General features: G+C 28.4%; 1 protein-coding gene across 2 annotated transcripts in view; it reads left to right on the plus strand.

Annotated features, from left to right (window-relative positions):
- LOC129964099 (solute carrier family 12 member 7-like) overlaps positions 1 to 18,533 on the plus strand; it is a 615,365-nt gene that overhangs the window by 530,910 nt on the left and 65,922 nt on the right. For both annotated transcript variants that reach the window (XM_056078781.1, XM_056078782.1), the window contains exon 2: positions 11,879 to 11,958. In XM_056078781.1, coding sequence (XP_055934756.1) covers positions 11,879 to 11,958 — 80 coding nt within the window. The remainder of the gene's footprint in view (positions 1 to 11,878; positions 11,959 to 18,533) is intronic.

Consider the following 18,533-nt stretch of genomic DNA (forward strand, 5'->3'; position numbering starts at 1 on the left):
GGCTTGTCCATGGCAAGTGCCATTAGAAAGAACAACAGGCTGGTTAACAATCACATCGCCAATGTTGTGACATGAATTCTCGTGTAGGTTCAGATGTTGTGACTTTAGTAATGAGGTCTATTATGCGCGTTTCGATGTGTTTTTATTATTTTCTGTAGCAATCCGGGCATCCAGCTTTATCGGATGTTCTCAGCTTTATAGGTAGAGTTTCTATAAAGATGCACAGATAACTTTTCAATAGTCTGGTGAAACTAAAAAAAATCTTTAGGACTTCCAAATGCATCTGAAAGAAAGTGAATAAAATGTGAAGAAATCTGAGTGATGGAATCTTGACAAAAATTTACATCTTTGATTTCATTTAAGACCTTAATCCCGAGGTGCTTTTTTTTTTACATTTTGAATTATCATCCATGATGTAACGTATTTTATTTTTAATTGATTTTTTGGTGTTTCTGGATTTAAACTTGATATTATAGCAAGAATTGATTGACAATTGTTATCCATTCTGTAATATGTTTTAATTGATTTTTGGTATTTCAGTACTTAAACCTGATATTGCAGCAAGAATTGATTGACATAAGCTTTGTCTTCGAAATGACCTCATGATTTTTTGTACATTTTCTGTAATTCAATACTGTTGTGACATTTTTGTATTTTTTTTAATTTGATTTTTAAATTTTGTTTCTGTATTTCGATTTCCCTCTACACGTTCTAGAATCTTAAACCTTATGAATAGGCTGTGTCAGTATAAGCTAATATATAAATGTGATTAAACTAATCTTATAAACGTTAGTGTAAAAGGTTACTCAAAACAACAAGAAAAAATCACATTAGTGGCTGTCCAAAATATATAATGCATATGATATACTCTTCACATTATGCTTTTAACTACGTAATTTTCTCTGCTATCTGATTGGATGACATCATCTGTTTTGGGAAGACGTGATCTAATTTACTCAACTAAGTGTCCTTAGAACTCTTGAAATGTTTATAGATTTCTATACTTAATATATCCAATTATAGTGCATATAAAGGATTTAACCCTCCAGCTGCGTATCCCGCAATTTCCGCTTGTTGGCTGTCAGTTCATTTTCTGTTGCATACAGAATTTTATTATTTTATATTATTATCGTATAACATATAGTATCAGTTCATTTTTTTTTAAAAAGAATTTGAACTTATTTGCGAACATCGCATCTAAATAGTGATTTTAAAGAATTACACAGCCAGAGGGTTAACTTATTAGTTGAAAAATATAGTTATTTGATGCATCACCATGCTCGGGCAACGTAGTTAAAAGGTTAAGACTTCTGACGCAGCACGAATGAGGCAAGGGATATTCTCTCCATTCATATAAATTCGACATAAATTCTGCACTCGTTATAAATCATACTCTTATTTCTAAAAAAAAATCAGAAATTCAGAAATTTTATACAACCACGGAAGAAGTAATATGAGCTTTAAGATCATCTTTTATTTAAAAAGATCTATTACAAAATATTACTACCATTTGTTTCTTTACGTAAATTTTCATTCATTACTAGCAAAAACGAAAACTGCAAAACTGACATACATTCATAAACTTCATAATTTCGAAGTTTCATCAGAAGCTTTATTTGATTCATGGCATGGACTTTATCGCTGCAGGTAAGTTTTTACCAAAATAAGATATATTTTTGATTATACGTCACTTCAAATTAGTCTTGTAACTAATTGCATAGGCGTCTTTTCCCTTCAACAAGTTTAAATCTGAATTTTTACTATTGCAAACAAGTATCGTTTATTTCTTTCATCATATTTATGCATTATATCCACAGAGCTATATGAAAATTGCAGAAATGCATATATGCTGCTTTACTGTGCAAGCTATAAATTGTAAAATAATGAAACGTAAAACAAAACAGTCACGAATTAAGTATAATTTTTTCTCTTACTATTCAGTTTAGCAACATAGCAGCCGTTGCGCTATCAACAGATATTGTTCATAAGTTTTTGAACAAGTAATACCTGGAAAATCATAATTTAATACTTAATTCTTTTAAAGTTTGCAGCCTTTCCTTTATGTGAATCATCTGCCATAAATCTATCCAATTCTTACCAAACAATGCCACATTATAAAAATTATTATCATTCACACGACTTGTGATGCATATCTTGACTCTTCATAAAACACAAGAATGAAGATTCATGGTTAGGTTCTCCAGTTTGAGATGCCTATTACCATAAACCATATTACCATATTTCTTCCCTTCTTTCGTGTCCGAGGTTTCTTTATTTTATTTGAAAACTTTTCGCATCCTCCAGCCATATGCATTTCTCTACCGCATGATTGTTTATTACCTAGGGACAGAAACTTCCGTGGAAAAGTTTCAAGTAATTACCCTTTTTCAGTTAAATAGACAAGGCGAATTAATTGCATATCAGACAGAAAGTTTCTTGCTTGAAATGAAGGAGAAAGTTATTTTCTTCCGTGTCGCTTCGTGTTAGATTATGTGTGAAATCATAATAGTTTGGTTTGTTTCTTTTTCCTTTCAATGATATCGATTTCCAGTTCGGTAGTATATGGAAATTAAAATTTTTCGAAGTTGTTTCTCATTTTAGGGTTGTTATCACGGTTTGTGCGGTGATAAATTTAGGCATTTTGCGGTCCAACGTAATGTACATTATGAGGACTTTTTTTTTAATTCTTGATAAATTTAGTTTCACATTTAAAATATTTTTAATTTAATCAACACATCAATGATTTATTTCAGTTTGACTTTTTTGTTTTAATAACTCTGAGAAAATATATACATTTTTTATTATATATATGTATACATACACTTTTATATTGTTATTTTTACATTTATACACATTTATATTTATTTTATAAATACATTTTTATTATATAAATATAACGGTATGTAATAATACATTTATATCCATTACATACATTATATATTTAATAAGTGCATACATTTTTATATATTTTTAATATATTATTTACATATATATACATTTTTATTTATTTTTAATACGTGTATTATTGAGGAAAGGAATAATATATTAAAAAAAATTGGTGATGATTATTAATTAATGATTTTCTTAATTCAATCTTAAACGTTTGATGATGGATCATTAGGAAATGATAAACTTTAAACAAATATACCATTAAAAACTATTATCTTTCAAAATCTATTAAATGGAATACAACATAACAAAATTAATATTAATTACTATTGTATATAATTATTATTAATTACTTTTTAATTTACTTAATAATAGTTTTAATAATTCGGCATCAGCACATATTGTAGTCCTAATATTTATTATTCAGAACATTATATATATATATATACAGAGAGATATATATATATATATAATTGAAACTTTATTTAATTGACAATTTATAGTATTTTTTATCGATTTGCTTGCGGGTTTCCTTAAGCCCAGTGATCTTAAACAGTTGCTTAATCTGCTTAATCGGAATAACTGAATTTGTAATATATTACTATATAAAAAGAGAAATCTATTTTAATGTATTGACCGTATTATAGAAAACAAAAAAAAAATTAATATTTTCTTTGACGAAGTACCGTTACACACTTATTTAAATTCAATAATGAAATCGTTTCAGATTCGCCTGATGCATATCAAATGCCCACTCCACATTTATTTTGAAATCCATTGCATATCTTGCAAGAGAGAAAATGGCAGCAAGTTATAGCATAAGCTAATCAAACCACAATGAAATATAAAATGTCCTAAGCACTTGCGGTTGTCAAATGACTATTACGACATGTAAATTGACAATATAGAGAATATTTCTCTTGGATTTTTTTATTGCAACTAAATGCGTTAATTAAAGGGTAAATAATATTTTATTTCAATATTCATGTTAAAAACGTTTATGATAATGGCAAGCCACATGTTAAAGAAACTTTTGTAAATATGATCTTACTAGCCGCCTTTGGCGACCAGCCGGTTCGCCAATTTTAATGTTCGTTAACATTTTAATAATTAAATATTTTATGCAATTCCAACTTTAATAGATTCTTCAGCAAAATATTTTAAAACTTCAAATTTTGATAGTCATATAATTCACTCATAATATTATAAAGGCCTTCAGTCATAACGTGATATGTATCCCTCTAATTTTCTGTTACCCCTCGTAGAATTTATGCTTTAAATTAAAGTGTAAATGATTAATCTGCAATTAATATAATAATATTTTTTACTAAAACAAAGCATTTTTTTTAATAATATGATTACTGATAATAGAGTCACTGAGCGTTTAAACTTTATGGGCACTAAAAAATATCTTTCTTAATTTATGTAATATCTCAATAATTTGTCAACAAAATTTTCTCAGATTCATCATGAACAGATCGATTCATTAACAATGTTTAATTTTAAATGCATCAAACACTAAGAAAATAAAATGAATCGTTTAAAATAATTGGTCTAAAACAGGTTTAAAAAAAACTACTTAAAAAACGATGTACTTAAAACTATAAGCATATACAAAAAAATATATAACTAACATAAATACAATTTAATTACAAAAGCATGCAACTAACCTAAAAATAATTTAAATCATTGAAAAATGGTTAAAAAAAAAACTACTTAAAAAACGATGTACTTAAAACTATAAGCATATACAAAAAATATATAACTAACATAAATACAATTTACTTACAAAAGCATGCAACTAACCTAAAAATAATTTAAATTATCCGTTGATTGTGGTTGTCATGACAACAATCAGAACAATGCGCATGCGTGAATTTTCTTCCCAGTTAGGTAACGCAAATGCGTGAATTTTCTTACGCCAGTTGGGGTAACGCTATGCAGATTAGAAATTTTTAATTTCCTTTATTCTGTGTTATTTTAATTCAAAAGTACTTCAGAATGAATCTGAAACATGGAGTAATTAACAATGTTTGATTTTAAATGCATAAAACATTAAGAAAATAAACTTAATCGTTTGAAATAATCCGCCGAAAAATATTAACCCTAGCCTCATTACTGTTGGCAGAAAAAACAAACTGAAGCCTTACTCATTTGGCGTTGGGGAAAATGGAAGATTGTTTTGGCGGAAAAGTTGGCGGTGGGGAAAATGGAAGAATTTTTTGGCGGGAAAGTTAGTTTTTAATTAATAATTAAAATTCTAATTAAAATTTCATAAGAAGGGACCCCAGGTGCACATTCCCGACCTCTAAGGTATACATGTACCAAATTTGGTAGCTGTATGTCAAATGACCAGGCCTATAGAGCGCCAACACACACACACACATTGAGCTTTATTATAAGTATAGATTATTACTTTCTCATAAACATAAAGAGTCAAGTCCATAACCAAGGAAAAAAATTTCAATCTTAAGAAAAATTCGATCTGGAGATTTTGATAAATCTCAACGTTTCATACCTCCATAAGGCCGAAAAAAACCTTTTTTTTAAATTATACCTATTAATTCGTCAAATTTATAGATCTCAATCAACATGATAAATTACATTTAAAGCATGCACTGTAGCCTTTAAACCGAAACTGCAAATATCTATCAAATTTGAAATAATATCCGTCACCAAGAAGTTTGTCTGTTTGTGAATCCATTTCAACACCCAATAACGCAATAGCTATATGAATGAAATATAGTATGTAGCTAATTATATATCTGTGTCGATTGATGGGCTCAAACCATAATAGGGTTTACTGTCTGACGGTCTGTATATTAGCAAGCATGTCGATTAAGTAACCGTAAAACTACATGACATTCACATATTAACCCTTTCTAAGTATGCTTCCCACCAATCTTTGTATGAAATTATGTAGTTTGGCATAAATTCTGACAAATTTTTTTAATAAAACAAAAACTAAGATACTTTAGTTCTTTTTCTCACACAAAATTTTGTGTCTTGATTTGTACTTAATTATTAATTAGCCAAATTAATTAATCAAATCAGATTAAATTTATCTAATAAGCTAAATGAATCCCTTTTCTTATTCTAATTTCAATCCTAAAAATATTTAAACATAATATGACTAGAAAAAAATGGCCCTTTAAAGGGTTAAATTGAATATTTGGTCTTGACAGTAATATTATTGACTTGTGTCAAAGGTAAGATTAGTATCCGGTTCCTCGCCAAGCATGATAAAATCGTGCCTAAGAAACACTCCAAAAGTCCGCCAGTTTGGATTGATACAGGATATGAAAGCAAATGCCATTTAGGTTGTAATAAAAAAATTGACACAGTTATATTTGGCGAGTAAACGCCACAAACTGATTCAACTTTGGTGATTGGACATAAGTTTTAAGTTCAGAGATTTTAGATGCAGTGGAGGAAAAAAAAAACTCAAAATTCCATGTTTGTTTTTATTGTACTCTGCAAGACAGTGGGAGGTGGGGAAGGGTACTCCCGGTTGTTTATTTCAGAATAAATAAAAGAATCTCCTGTCCGACTTATTGCTATTTCAATATCCAGGGAAAGCAGTGTTTATGGAAAACAAAATATTTGTCGTTTTCGATTGAATAATGATTTGCATGCGTAAGGGTCATAAAAAGCATTTCATAATTAATGTATTCTGGGTGTGTCCGTAATTTTCTTGACATGCCTCAGTACTCTTCGCGAATTCTTTAAAAAAAATTCTTTCTAAAACTAGTTATTATTTTCGAAGCTTTTACAATAATCTTTTCAAAAATAGAAAACGTTTTAAAACGCAGAGCATATTTTATTTAACATTTGATTTTGTGAAATGTTATTTTAGTTTTCTGCCACAAGGACCAGATTTGGTTATTCTGCGCCAAACATTTGTTAGACATGAAATGTTATAAATGATATAAGAGAAAAGAAGCCTCGCATTGTATTTTGTATTTATCTTGCGAAACATTCTACGCTTCATCTCCGCTGTTAATTTGAAATCAGCTAAAGATAACACATAGAAATTTATGTGAATTGTTCTGTGATTCCTAATTTTACAGCATCATTACCCTTGTAGTTTCTGCATTTTGACAAGGTTTTGAAACAGAAAAATCAGCGTATTATTTGGGCCACTACAAAACACTAAGCAATAATAACGATGAAATTTTTTAGGGCTTTCAGAAGAAAATAATTAGTTGTTCAATATTTAAGGCTTATTATTTATTGGCCATCTTTATAAAACATTTGATTCATCTAAAATTTTATTAAATTGTTAGTGTAATTTGTTTAAACTTTATTTAATAGTTTGTATCACTTGGTTTCCTCAGAAAAATATTTTTAATATTCAAATTTCGATAGATAAATAACTCGTACTATTTTAGGAGCCTCACTCTATTATGTGCATTGTGTTATATATTTCCCTAATTTTTTGTTCATATTTTCATACATCCAATTATATCGCACTTAATAATATAATTATTTTAAAATATCAGCAATTTAATTATTTTTTTACCATTGCTAAATTTTGATGATAAATTTTCAAAATGTGAAAGAAAATTTCAAAACTTTTATTAAAAATATGTCTTGGCTTCAGAACCTGGGGGTTTCAGGTTCTACATCCGATTCCACCGAAGAACCGTCGTGTAAGCGAGTTTAGTGCACAATAAATCCGTTGAAACCAAACATTCCCCCTCTGGTGGGGTGCGGAATTTAGGAGAAGGGATTGCTAGCGCGTGTCGTCCTCTTCATCTAATCTTGATTCAAAATAGCCCTAGTGTTGCTTTAAAAAACAGGATGTTAATATAACTGAACTGAACCAATTCATCCACATCATTTAACCATGTTTCCAAATTACAAGATCAGTGCTAAAATTGTCCTGGTGTTGCTACAAAATGGGTCTTTTTAAAACTAACTGGATTTTTTTAAATAGTGGAGACGTAAACATGTATCTTATGTAAACTTGTTGGCTGAATGCCAAACCTACAGTAATCAATTTCTAATCATTTCGAATTCGCTTGTGATTCTAAGATATTGAATAAGTACGACTTTGATTAATTTTCTTCCGTTTGCTGCTTGTTGGCCATCGATTTGATTCGTAACTCAAAAACATACAATGAATTAATATGTTTCAAACCTCCTCCAAAATATATTGTTACAGTTATTGATTTTCGATATGGCTAAAGATGCCTTTTAAGCTATTAAATATAGAAATCCAGCTTCATCAAATAAGATTAGTGGATTCCGTTGCTGATGTACTCAAGTAATGGGCCACCGATTCCATCAAATATAGAACTCCACAATTTTCCTTACTAAATGGTTCACTCACAAGGCTCTTCATTTGATACTAGTCACCTTGAACGACTAGTTTGAACGCAGGCAATAAAGAGTTATTTTAAATCCTTTTAAATCTCGTAATTCAATCACAAGAAAATTCATTTGATTCTAGTCGCCTTGAAGAACTAGTTCAAATGCAGGCAAAAAGACTGATATTTGTTCTTTTTAAATCTCTTATATACAATTTTATATTCATTATCTTCTTAGCATTTTTTTAAACTTTGAATTGCGATAGGCATTTGTGGCGTGTCAGCATTTCTTTTATTCTGTTCAAATTGTACATAAATGTCTCTAATACCGTCAAGTCATATAATGAAACTGACAGCATTTATCTAAAATCTATTTTCACTTTATCAGCACAAATAGCCCAAGCGTTGCTTTAAAGCGGGACGCTAATAAAAATAAACAAAACTAAACAAACGCTATCAGCAACAACTTCACTTTATTATTCTTCGTATAAAATAGTACTTTCTCCCAGCATTAAAATGGTTCAAACGTATCAGTTAAGTGAGGATCAAAGAATTAAAATATATCAATCATAATTATTTAGTTTACTTGATATATTTCGCCTTACATGTAATATTTAAGATGGTTTTAGTTATAGATTACACAAAAAATTTGATGAAATTGAAAAAAAATGTAAAATTTCTTATGATTTGAATTTATTACTTAAAATGTTTTACGATACCAAAGAATATGAAAAAATAAGTAAGATCATAATTTCTTGCCTTTAAACAATGAAATAGAAACATGTAATTAAGTGTTTGTGTTAACAATTAAAGCCACTTGGATTTCATTGCGGTAATGAAAAGTAATGTTATGGACAAAAATATTTCTAAGCATTTGCTTGAAATTGGAAAAGAATTGGATAGAAACTAAATTTTCATAATAGCAAAGATATTTATTTTACATTTTGAAATGGATTAAAAATCATTTTTGCATCTTACTTTTGAAAATTATTACCAAAATTCTAAAATATTATTTCACTTTTAATTAAATGAAATCCTAACTAGAATTTCATAAAAATCGCTCAGAGGTGCTCATTTATCCTTTCCAAAATACAACTGTCCCAAATTTCATGACTCTAGAACAAACAGTTCTTTCTTTAGAACCTCAGTTACCACACATACAAATACACATTCATTTTTATTAGTAGTAAAGATGGATTCACAACACTCCCCCTCGCTTTTCCAATATCGATATGTACACTAAACATAAAATCTTATTAATTAAGAAGTCTGCAGTTATTTTATTCAAGCACTTATAAAAATCTTAATGGATGTTACAAAATTTATTCTACATATAGCAATACATAATTTCAATGATTGAAGTATGACGAAATATGTCTCAGTTCTTAACTACATATTTGTGTTATCATAGATAGCATCAGGCAATAAATACTTGGATTTTTTCTTCACGTACATTTGAATGCAACTGGAGAGACACACCCACACATTTTGTTCCCAGTCAGCAATTCCGTGTGCACTTTCCTTTGGAATTATTCATGAATGATTAATCTAGTCACTGGCAAAGTCATTGACTGAACGAATCATTATCTGACCATGTTACACTTCCATTATTCAAATGGTGGAGATTAATAAATGCATAAAAAAATATCAATGGCAACATACTGTTGTACATGATATCTAAAAGTTTCAAATAAGAAAATATTTCTAGCACGTGAGGGTATAGATCGTATGTATAGAACAAAAGTGTACTGAGTTGGAGGCCAAAATAATTTCTATATTCTATTCTGTATTGTTAAAAGAATGTTCTTATTTTTTAATCTTCAGTGTTAAAAGAATGTTCTTATTTCTTATTCTCCATTATTAAAAGAATGTTCTTACTTTTTATTTTCCTTTGTTAAACGAATGTTCTTATTGCTTATTATCTATTGTAAAAGAAAGTTTTAACTTCTTACTCTCCATTGTTAAACGAATGTTCTTATTTCTTGTTATTAATATAGAATCTGTATCAAAAATATTGTTAAAAATTATACGAAATAAAAAATATACACTAAAAAGAGGAATGTTGTAATCTCTCAATTTATCTGTTAAAGTTAAACTGTTTACATATTTTTGCTATACTCCATATTGCTAACAAATGGTGTGTAATTTACATTTTTATCTTCAAGATCAACTATCTTCAAGGTCAAAACATATTAATATAAAAAGAAGATTACACAGTGTTTCTCTAGAATCAGTTAAATAATCTGAAAACTTTTGATGTGTAAATAAGTTTGAGCAGAATGAAATACCAAATAATCTGTTCTGTTTGAAAGAATTCTACATTTATAACGAGTCTGTTTCCTCAATTCTATAGTCAGGCAATTGAAAGCCTCGCATTATCGGAAACAAATATATTTAACTCTACTATGTTGCGTGATTTCCTCTACTAAACTTGTACTGCTACCTGGAATTTCAAATAGCTTCAGTCTACGTGTGTGGGAAGACGTACTTCCTTTTCTGTTCTTCCAGAAAAGAATTTTTCACTAATTACTAATTAAGTTAATTCCATCGCTAATTGAACTTGTTCCAGTCTTTGGATATTTAATTTGTAGTGAACATCATTTAATTATTTTCACATCGAGGATGCCAGGATATTTCCAGTAAACTACACACGAACAGTCTTGTGCAGCACAAGACCGAAAAGATTTTTCTCAAGTTAAAATGCTTAACCAAGTGATAATTTTAAGAATTTCATTCATGTACTTAAATTCCTTTCTGGGATGTTTTAAAAATGTTAATGATGTAACAATGTTATGCTGTAATTATCGATGTCAACTTGCAGACTTTCTCGGATGCATTTTAGATATGGCCTTGAAATATTTAAAAAATTAACAGCTTCCTCTTGGAATTTATTTTTCAAAAATTCTCTTTAGAGGGAATCTTTAAGAAATGGGAAAGATATTTATAAGAAATGAAGCATTTTAAAATTTTAGGAAAGGTTCTTGGTTTTTCATACAAAAATCATGTTCAAATTTTAATATTCTTTCTTCTTCTTTTTTGATAATATTCATGGGTAGTAAAGTTAATTTTTTTTAATTCTTCTGTCTTCAAATTCTTTTAAAAATGTCAAAATTGGTAGTTTTGTTTTCCTTTAAAGGTTTATATTAAATTAATATCTCTGATTTTAGTGATTTAGGAATTTGTTTGCTTTCAGTTTTAATCTACGAATTAAGTAATTTTGAATCTATGAGATGGATAAGTAAAAAAAAAAACGTATCTTTAATTAGACTTTATTTAAATAAAATCAAGCAAAAAATTTTCATAAAAAGAAACTCTACATTTTATGGAAGTTCAAAGAATTAAATGTAAGACTAATCCTCAAAACAGCAAATTATTTAAGTTAACATTTCATCGCAAAATAATTCTGAAAAATAGTTCTTTTCCATATCTTTAAAAAAAAGACTCATTCATAAAAGTTTTTTTCTTTTTTGTAAAATTTTTATTAACAATGAAAACTTTGTTTTTGAAAAAGTTTTTAAAGCGATCTGTATATTTCTCATAAAAAGCGCTTTTGTATTAAATTATTGTATTGTATTTCAGATGTATGATAATATAAATGATTTTATGAATAACTACACTCTTAGATATTTTCTTCTGTTCTTGGTGAAGTACTAATCATAATCTGTTCTCTTCTGCAGGAGATGGACATCAGTCTGACGACCATGCAAGCCAGGATAAAGAAAAAGCGACTTTTGACAAGAACCTCTACCTCTATAGCGTAAGTACAAATGAGATTTTTTTATTACAATTTAATTTGTCTTGAAGAAAGATAATCACAGCAATGCTTTGAACGCCTTTTGCAAATGATTGACAAACAATTAAAGCATCAAACTGCTCAAAACAATTTAAGCATCAATCTATTTTCACAACATTATTCTTGCCCAGCGTGTAAAATTTAATTTAAGTCAAGTTTGTAGTACTTCAAAGACATAGGGAAAAATCGAGTTTATTTATGGAAAACATCCTAAATTTCCAAATATGTACTTTTCAGGTTTTGAAAAAAAAAAACTGTCCAAAGAGTTAAAATCTCAGATAACGCTGTTTCTTTTGTTTTTATTGAAATACCTTTTTGCGGAAGGATTTCTACCAACTTTTCAATGTCACGATTTATCAAGATCACTATTTTCTTGAGCAATTGATCAACTTCAAAGATATGCATTACAAAAACAAATTTTAAATTTCCTTGATCTCTCTCTAAGTATATTAACTCTGAGAACAATTTCAAATTACTTGACATAGTCAAAAACTCTCAGATCTTAGGTGTAAATGTGCAGTAACACGAGCTGTTAAATGTCCAAAACAGTCGTCAGAAAATGACAAAAAAATAATGCTACCTATCTGAAAAAATAAGTTAAATTATCAGTTTTTTTATATTTATTCTTTTAATACATTTATTTAGCATTGCACCTGACATTAAAATTCTTTTCCTTCCAGGCATTCGTATGAATATTTTATTTATACGCATATTTTTGAAAATTTTATTTCAATTTAGATTTATTAAAATCGTTAAACCCTTGCGGTAAGATTTAATAATGAAATATCGTTCATAAAATAACCATTTAATTTTTATTTTAAAAAACTTGTTCCATTTTATAATTCTTACATATTGTTAATTAAAATTTTATTACCTATATAGATATGATTGGAATTCGTAAGTTCATATTTAACACTTCTTCAAAAATTTCCAATGACTTCGAATTAACACGTAGTCTTCGCAAAATCAGAGCGACTCCATGTACCCACGTAAATTTCTTTATTTCAGACACATTATCTACTTGCTTCTATTCTTTTGATGATGTATCTACGACTCCAAAACCTTCAATAAAATCACTTATTAGTCGCTTATCACATTTTCATCTTCTTAGTAATATTTCACTATCATGAGTTTCATTGCCAGTATCAGGTAAATGTATTCTTATTTTTTCTGATTCTTCAGAATTCTCTATTCATCTTGATCTTCATAGTCTGCACTATTCCATTACGATGTTAATATCACTACGTGTTTTTCCTTTAGTAAAAATACATCTTGACCACAGAGATGTCCATACTAAATGTTTATAATATTGAATCCCACTGACTGACAGCAATATGTCCATGACTTGTGCCAAAAAATTCTAACGGTAAACAAAATATGATAGTGATCTATGACATCTTCTTTTTTTCGCCGTTCCCATTTATTAGAAGATGACTATTACGCTTGTCGAGAAGTCGACGATCCATTTACTTTGCGACATCCTGCCTTTTTACTTTTTCATGGCACCTCCGAAAACCCTCGTCTTCGCTAGAAGGTCTTTGGTACAAAAGAGCCCTTAATCATTCATCTTTCAACTAAAAAAATCATGAACATGATTAGATTCCTAATTGATCAAGAATAATTATTCCAATTAGATTAATCCTATCAATTTTCCCATACATTATTTAATGCATCTCGCTTTTTATTCATAATATATCCATAAGCCTACTCAAGTACCTAATTTTATAATTGATTTATTCCTTCACTCATGCTGTACATAATCATGCTCATTCATCCAGTTTTATTGTACTCCAGATATTTTTCATTTTTGTTATTTTATATGTTTCCATATTTTGTCATTTGTATGTTTCTTTCCAATTGATTTCAGTGAATTTTTTATTCTTTCTTCTTAATAAAGTCCCTCTACGTATATACCAAACTGAAAAGGGGCCATATAATCTCTAGAAACGAAGATGTGGTGTGGTGTTAAGTGTTGAGGATTCAGTACACTAAAAATTTTTAATCAAATTTATTATCATATCTAATATTAACTTTAATCGCATGATGAAAATAGATCGTCAGCGTGCTGTATGGCATAAAAAATCAATGGCAAACTATATTCGCCATTTTACTGAAAGGGGTTAACTTTCTTCCTCTGGCCAGTCCTATCTGCTACCTCTTTACGTCTGCATGGGGATCATCTTTTTTATTGCAAATCGAAATTTTCTAGTCTACAGGTCGAAATGTGGTGATACAAATTGTACAAAATCGCTTTCATCAGTATATGTAGTTATATGTATGTAGACCCTTTATTTTTAGCACTCTTTAACTATAAAACATATGGATCAAAAAGAAACTCAAAGAATGAATATCATATTTGGAAAAGCGCCAGACTAGCATCAATTTTTTCTTATCTGCTGAATCAACACAGAGGAGCCACAGTATCTGTGTAAGGTGAATACGTGATATGAGAATTTTTCCAGTATTATGCATGGATGGTCAAAACATCAAGGCTGTAAACTGATCGTATGGACAGTAATAAATATAACTGGACGTACAAGTCTGATATCTTCCAGTATGACAGTTTTTTTTTATTAGATGTTCATGGAAAATATTCTTAAATGTTTTATTTTTATCATATGTTGTAGCCTTTTTCGATATGTCCATATAAAAAAGGACAATCCTTCATGTCCCTTCTTGCTCGTCTTGAGGAACATTGAATTTGGGAACAGCGTATCAAATGTACGGAATGAATAGCATCGTAATATAACGGAATTAATAAATCATTCAATCAATCACTGTAGAGAGATGGGTTGCCCTTTAACTATTCGAGTATTAGTTAAGCCTACTTACCATTGCGTACAGATTTAGTAATCTCAGAATTTATTGAAGCTGTACACTAATGTAAATTTGTAATACCAACTATTTTGTAATTCTACGACGAATAGATCTTCGGTAATTATAGATTTTCAAGAAGACATTTTTAAATGTAGTCTGCTCAAAATGTTATTAATGCTCGCGACGCATTAATATCTCATGAATTTCGAAGAAAACAATTTATACAACTTTTGTTTTCATTCCAAAATATTAAAACTTTCACATGGTTTTTCATCTGTTAAATTAAATAAAATTAACTTTGTTATACAAATTTCCTAATGCCATTCATTTGTAAGACTACATGGAAACATTCATTTTAATTTTTAAAAATAAATCGTAGTGTTATGCATTACGAAATTACTTTTCACGTACTTGTGTAAAAAAAGAAGAGAAAACAAGGATCCTTTAAATTTTTGAACACATGGACTTCCTTCTTTTAAACTTGCAATTAATTTTTATAATTTAATAATTGGTTGATAAAATTAGTATACTGCATTTTAAAAAGAATCAAAAAAGTTTTTAGGCATGAAATTTTAATTAAATAACTGAATTTTAACCCTTTCGAGGGTTATATAAAGTATACCTACCACCAAATTCTTTACTCTTTGTATGTAATTACGTAATGATGTAATTTGTATGTAATTACATACTTAAGATGACGTAAGTTCTGGCAAATTTTTCAATAAAATAGAAACTTAGAAGTTTAAGTTTCTTATCTTCCACAAAATGATGTGTCTTGATTTTTTTTATTCAGTTATCAACTAACAAAAATAATTAATTAATCAAATTAAATTAATCTAACAAGATAAATTAATTACTTTCTTACCTCATTCCTAAAAACATTTTAAAATACCGTGACTAGAAAAAAATGTGACTTGGACTTTTAAAGAGTAAAAGTATAGAATTTAATTAAAAATTTGATACTAATTGGCATGGCAATATTAAAAATTTGATCGTATTTCTTAATAAACAATGTTTTTTTAAGAAATACGATCATAATTAGTTCAATAAGAAAATACGAAACCATTATAACATGGGCAGTAAAAAAAATTCATATATTTGGAGAAATAGCTAAAACACAATAAATTAATGTATTAAGTAAAAATGGCTTGCAAGGCAACTACCCAGTACAACAAATCTTGTTAATTGTATCTAATTCTTACGGAAATACTTCAATTTTTTTTACCACGGATTTTGTAAAATACTTATCTTAAATGAAACGATGTTAAATAATGATCTGTAAAAAAGAACTTTTGAATACATACTTTAATAATGTTGCCTTTTCTTTCCCTTTCAAAATTTTGGTATTCACTATTCAAATCCTTCCTTTTTCTATCTTTCATTAACATAAAATATAAATTACAGAGAATGAAATGATTAAAAACATTTAACAAAAAAATGAAATGAAACTTTTAAGTGCTTAGTTCCGTGATTACTTTTTTAAGTAGTTGCCAAGGAAACATTAGTTTAATCTCAAAAACAATTATAAGAAGACCAAAAACAAAAGAGGCACTTTTTTGCCTAAAAACTTTTTATTCTAAAACTGAAATGAAGATGACAAAGTTTTTACTCTTAACAGGCTTGTGTTTAAATAGAGTCAACGTAATAAAACGGTGAAAATCATCAAAGTGAGTTTTTACTGTATTTATACTGTGTAATAAATTATAATAAAAAGTTTTTTAGAAACGCTAGTGAGCGTTTACTGGAATTTCTGTACTAATTTTCAAATAAGAACATATTCATTCTATTTTTCGAATAAAAAACCTCAAAATTGAAATTTTTAGTTCATAATTCACACTAAACGTTCAAACAAATATGTTCAAACCGAAAATATGAGGTTAGAATCCAATTAAAATGTAGTAAAATTAAGTTTTCCAATACCATTAGAAATCATCAATATCGGATAAGAAGCAAAGGGAATTATAGAACTTTTTAATGAAATACTCTATATTAAATAAAATACTTTTATATTATATTGCGTTTCATTTTAAAAAGAGAATTTACAATAATATGCAAAAAACAATTATCTTAGATGTTGCGATCAGTGTTTTTATTATTGAAAATAGTTAATATGCTGCATACAACTATTATAAATTGTTGCAAATAATAAAAAAATAGCATGTTTGTACATTGGAACAACAAACAATACATAATTTTTTTTAATTTAATTTCTCCTTGTGTTTTATAACACTGAACTGCTGATGCAATCACTGGCAATATGTTGTTAAATGTTTGTACAACAACGTATAGCCAATGATTGAACATCGTTAAAGATTTCTTTGACAGTTCTTGCTTTAAAAAAAAATTTGACACGCCTTTGAATATATCGTAACAAAATGTCTACACCTATCATAACAAACAGCGCTAAAATGAATTTATAAAGACCAAATATTTGAATTTTTAAAGGTTTTCGCTAATTAAATTTCTTCTGTGTATAGATCAGTTTTTTCCAAGCTACTAAATCACGTCATTTTATTCTTCCTGTCCTACTTACAACGTGTTATTAAATGATGCTTTGCACTTAGATAAAAGTAAACCAATTAAAATATAAATCCAAGAAAACGGAATGAAATAGAAAGAGAAAGAAAAAAAAGAAGAAAGAGCAATAAATTGGAAATTTTCCCTATGAATAATGATGGCTATCTATTTCTTAAATTTTAATAAAATTGAAATTGCATTTTTATTTTTACACTGAACCACTATTTCAATCGCTGACAATAAGTTGCAACGATTGTATAAAAGAACACACAGCGCAATTAAACTTTTATAAAATTGTTTTCACACCATTTTTTAAGGCGAACAAAGTGATTCATAATACAAATTAGAACTGTTTGTAATTGCAGCAAAAACCGTTCATCCAACTACTTGAGTGAAAATTTTCCCAAACGATGGTAGGTTTTCAGAATTAATCTAGGACATTACGATGTGATCGAAAACTAATTTTTAATAATATCTTAGACGGTCCATTTAAACATGAAAAGCTCACAAAGATAATCTTGCAATTTTTAATTAGGTAAGGCCATCAAAATCGTAGTAACTAAAATTCGACAAATATTACAAGAGAAGAAATTTTTAAAAAATTATAAATAATCACTGCTGTAAAGACCCAACGAACGAGTCTTCGATAGTTAAAGGACTTGCAACAAACACCCATGAAAGAACAGTATATAAAGAAATTGGGAAAATGAAAAGGAGGTTATGACTGAGGTGCAGCAAAGGATATTGAACTAAAAAAATTATATATAAATAAAAATATAGCATCAGTCAGGTAAGCCACAAAAAAAAGCAATCATTTGTTCCCAGGAGTTTTAGTATAAAGAATCCGCGAAGCGTTACTTCATAAAAGTATAAATGGGAAAAATCTCTGCTTGCTCATAAAATTTTATGACAGCTACATGAAAAAGCACTCAAGCTTTTCATCTAAAATGTGTTACTGTACAATGCTAAGTAGTTGATATATTTCAGGCAGGAAAAATTAGTAATAATGTCTCAAAACCCATGGCTACCCAACCTATTCTTGGGGATAAGTTTTAAATTAATTCTCAGGTAATAATATTTAATGTTATTAGAAACTCGACTGAAAGAACTCCGTCATTGTTCCGAGTGTAGTTTCGATTAGAGTTTATCTTGTAAAGTTTCTTTCTTTTTTCTTTTTTTTTTTTTCTTTTTATCTTTTAGAAAAT

This window comes from Argiope bruennichi, chromosome 3, assembly GCF_947563725.1.
Source record: "Argiope bruennichi chromosome 3, qqArgBrue1.1, whole genome shotgun sequence".
In the NCBI taxonomy this organism is placed as follows: domain Eukaryota; kingdom Metazoa; phylum Arthropoda; class Arachnida; order Araneae; family Araneidae; genus Argiope; species Argiope bruennichi.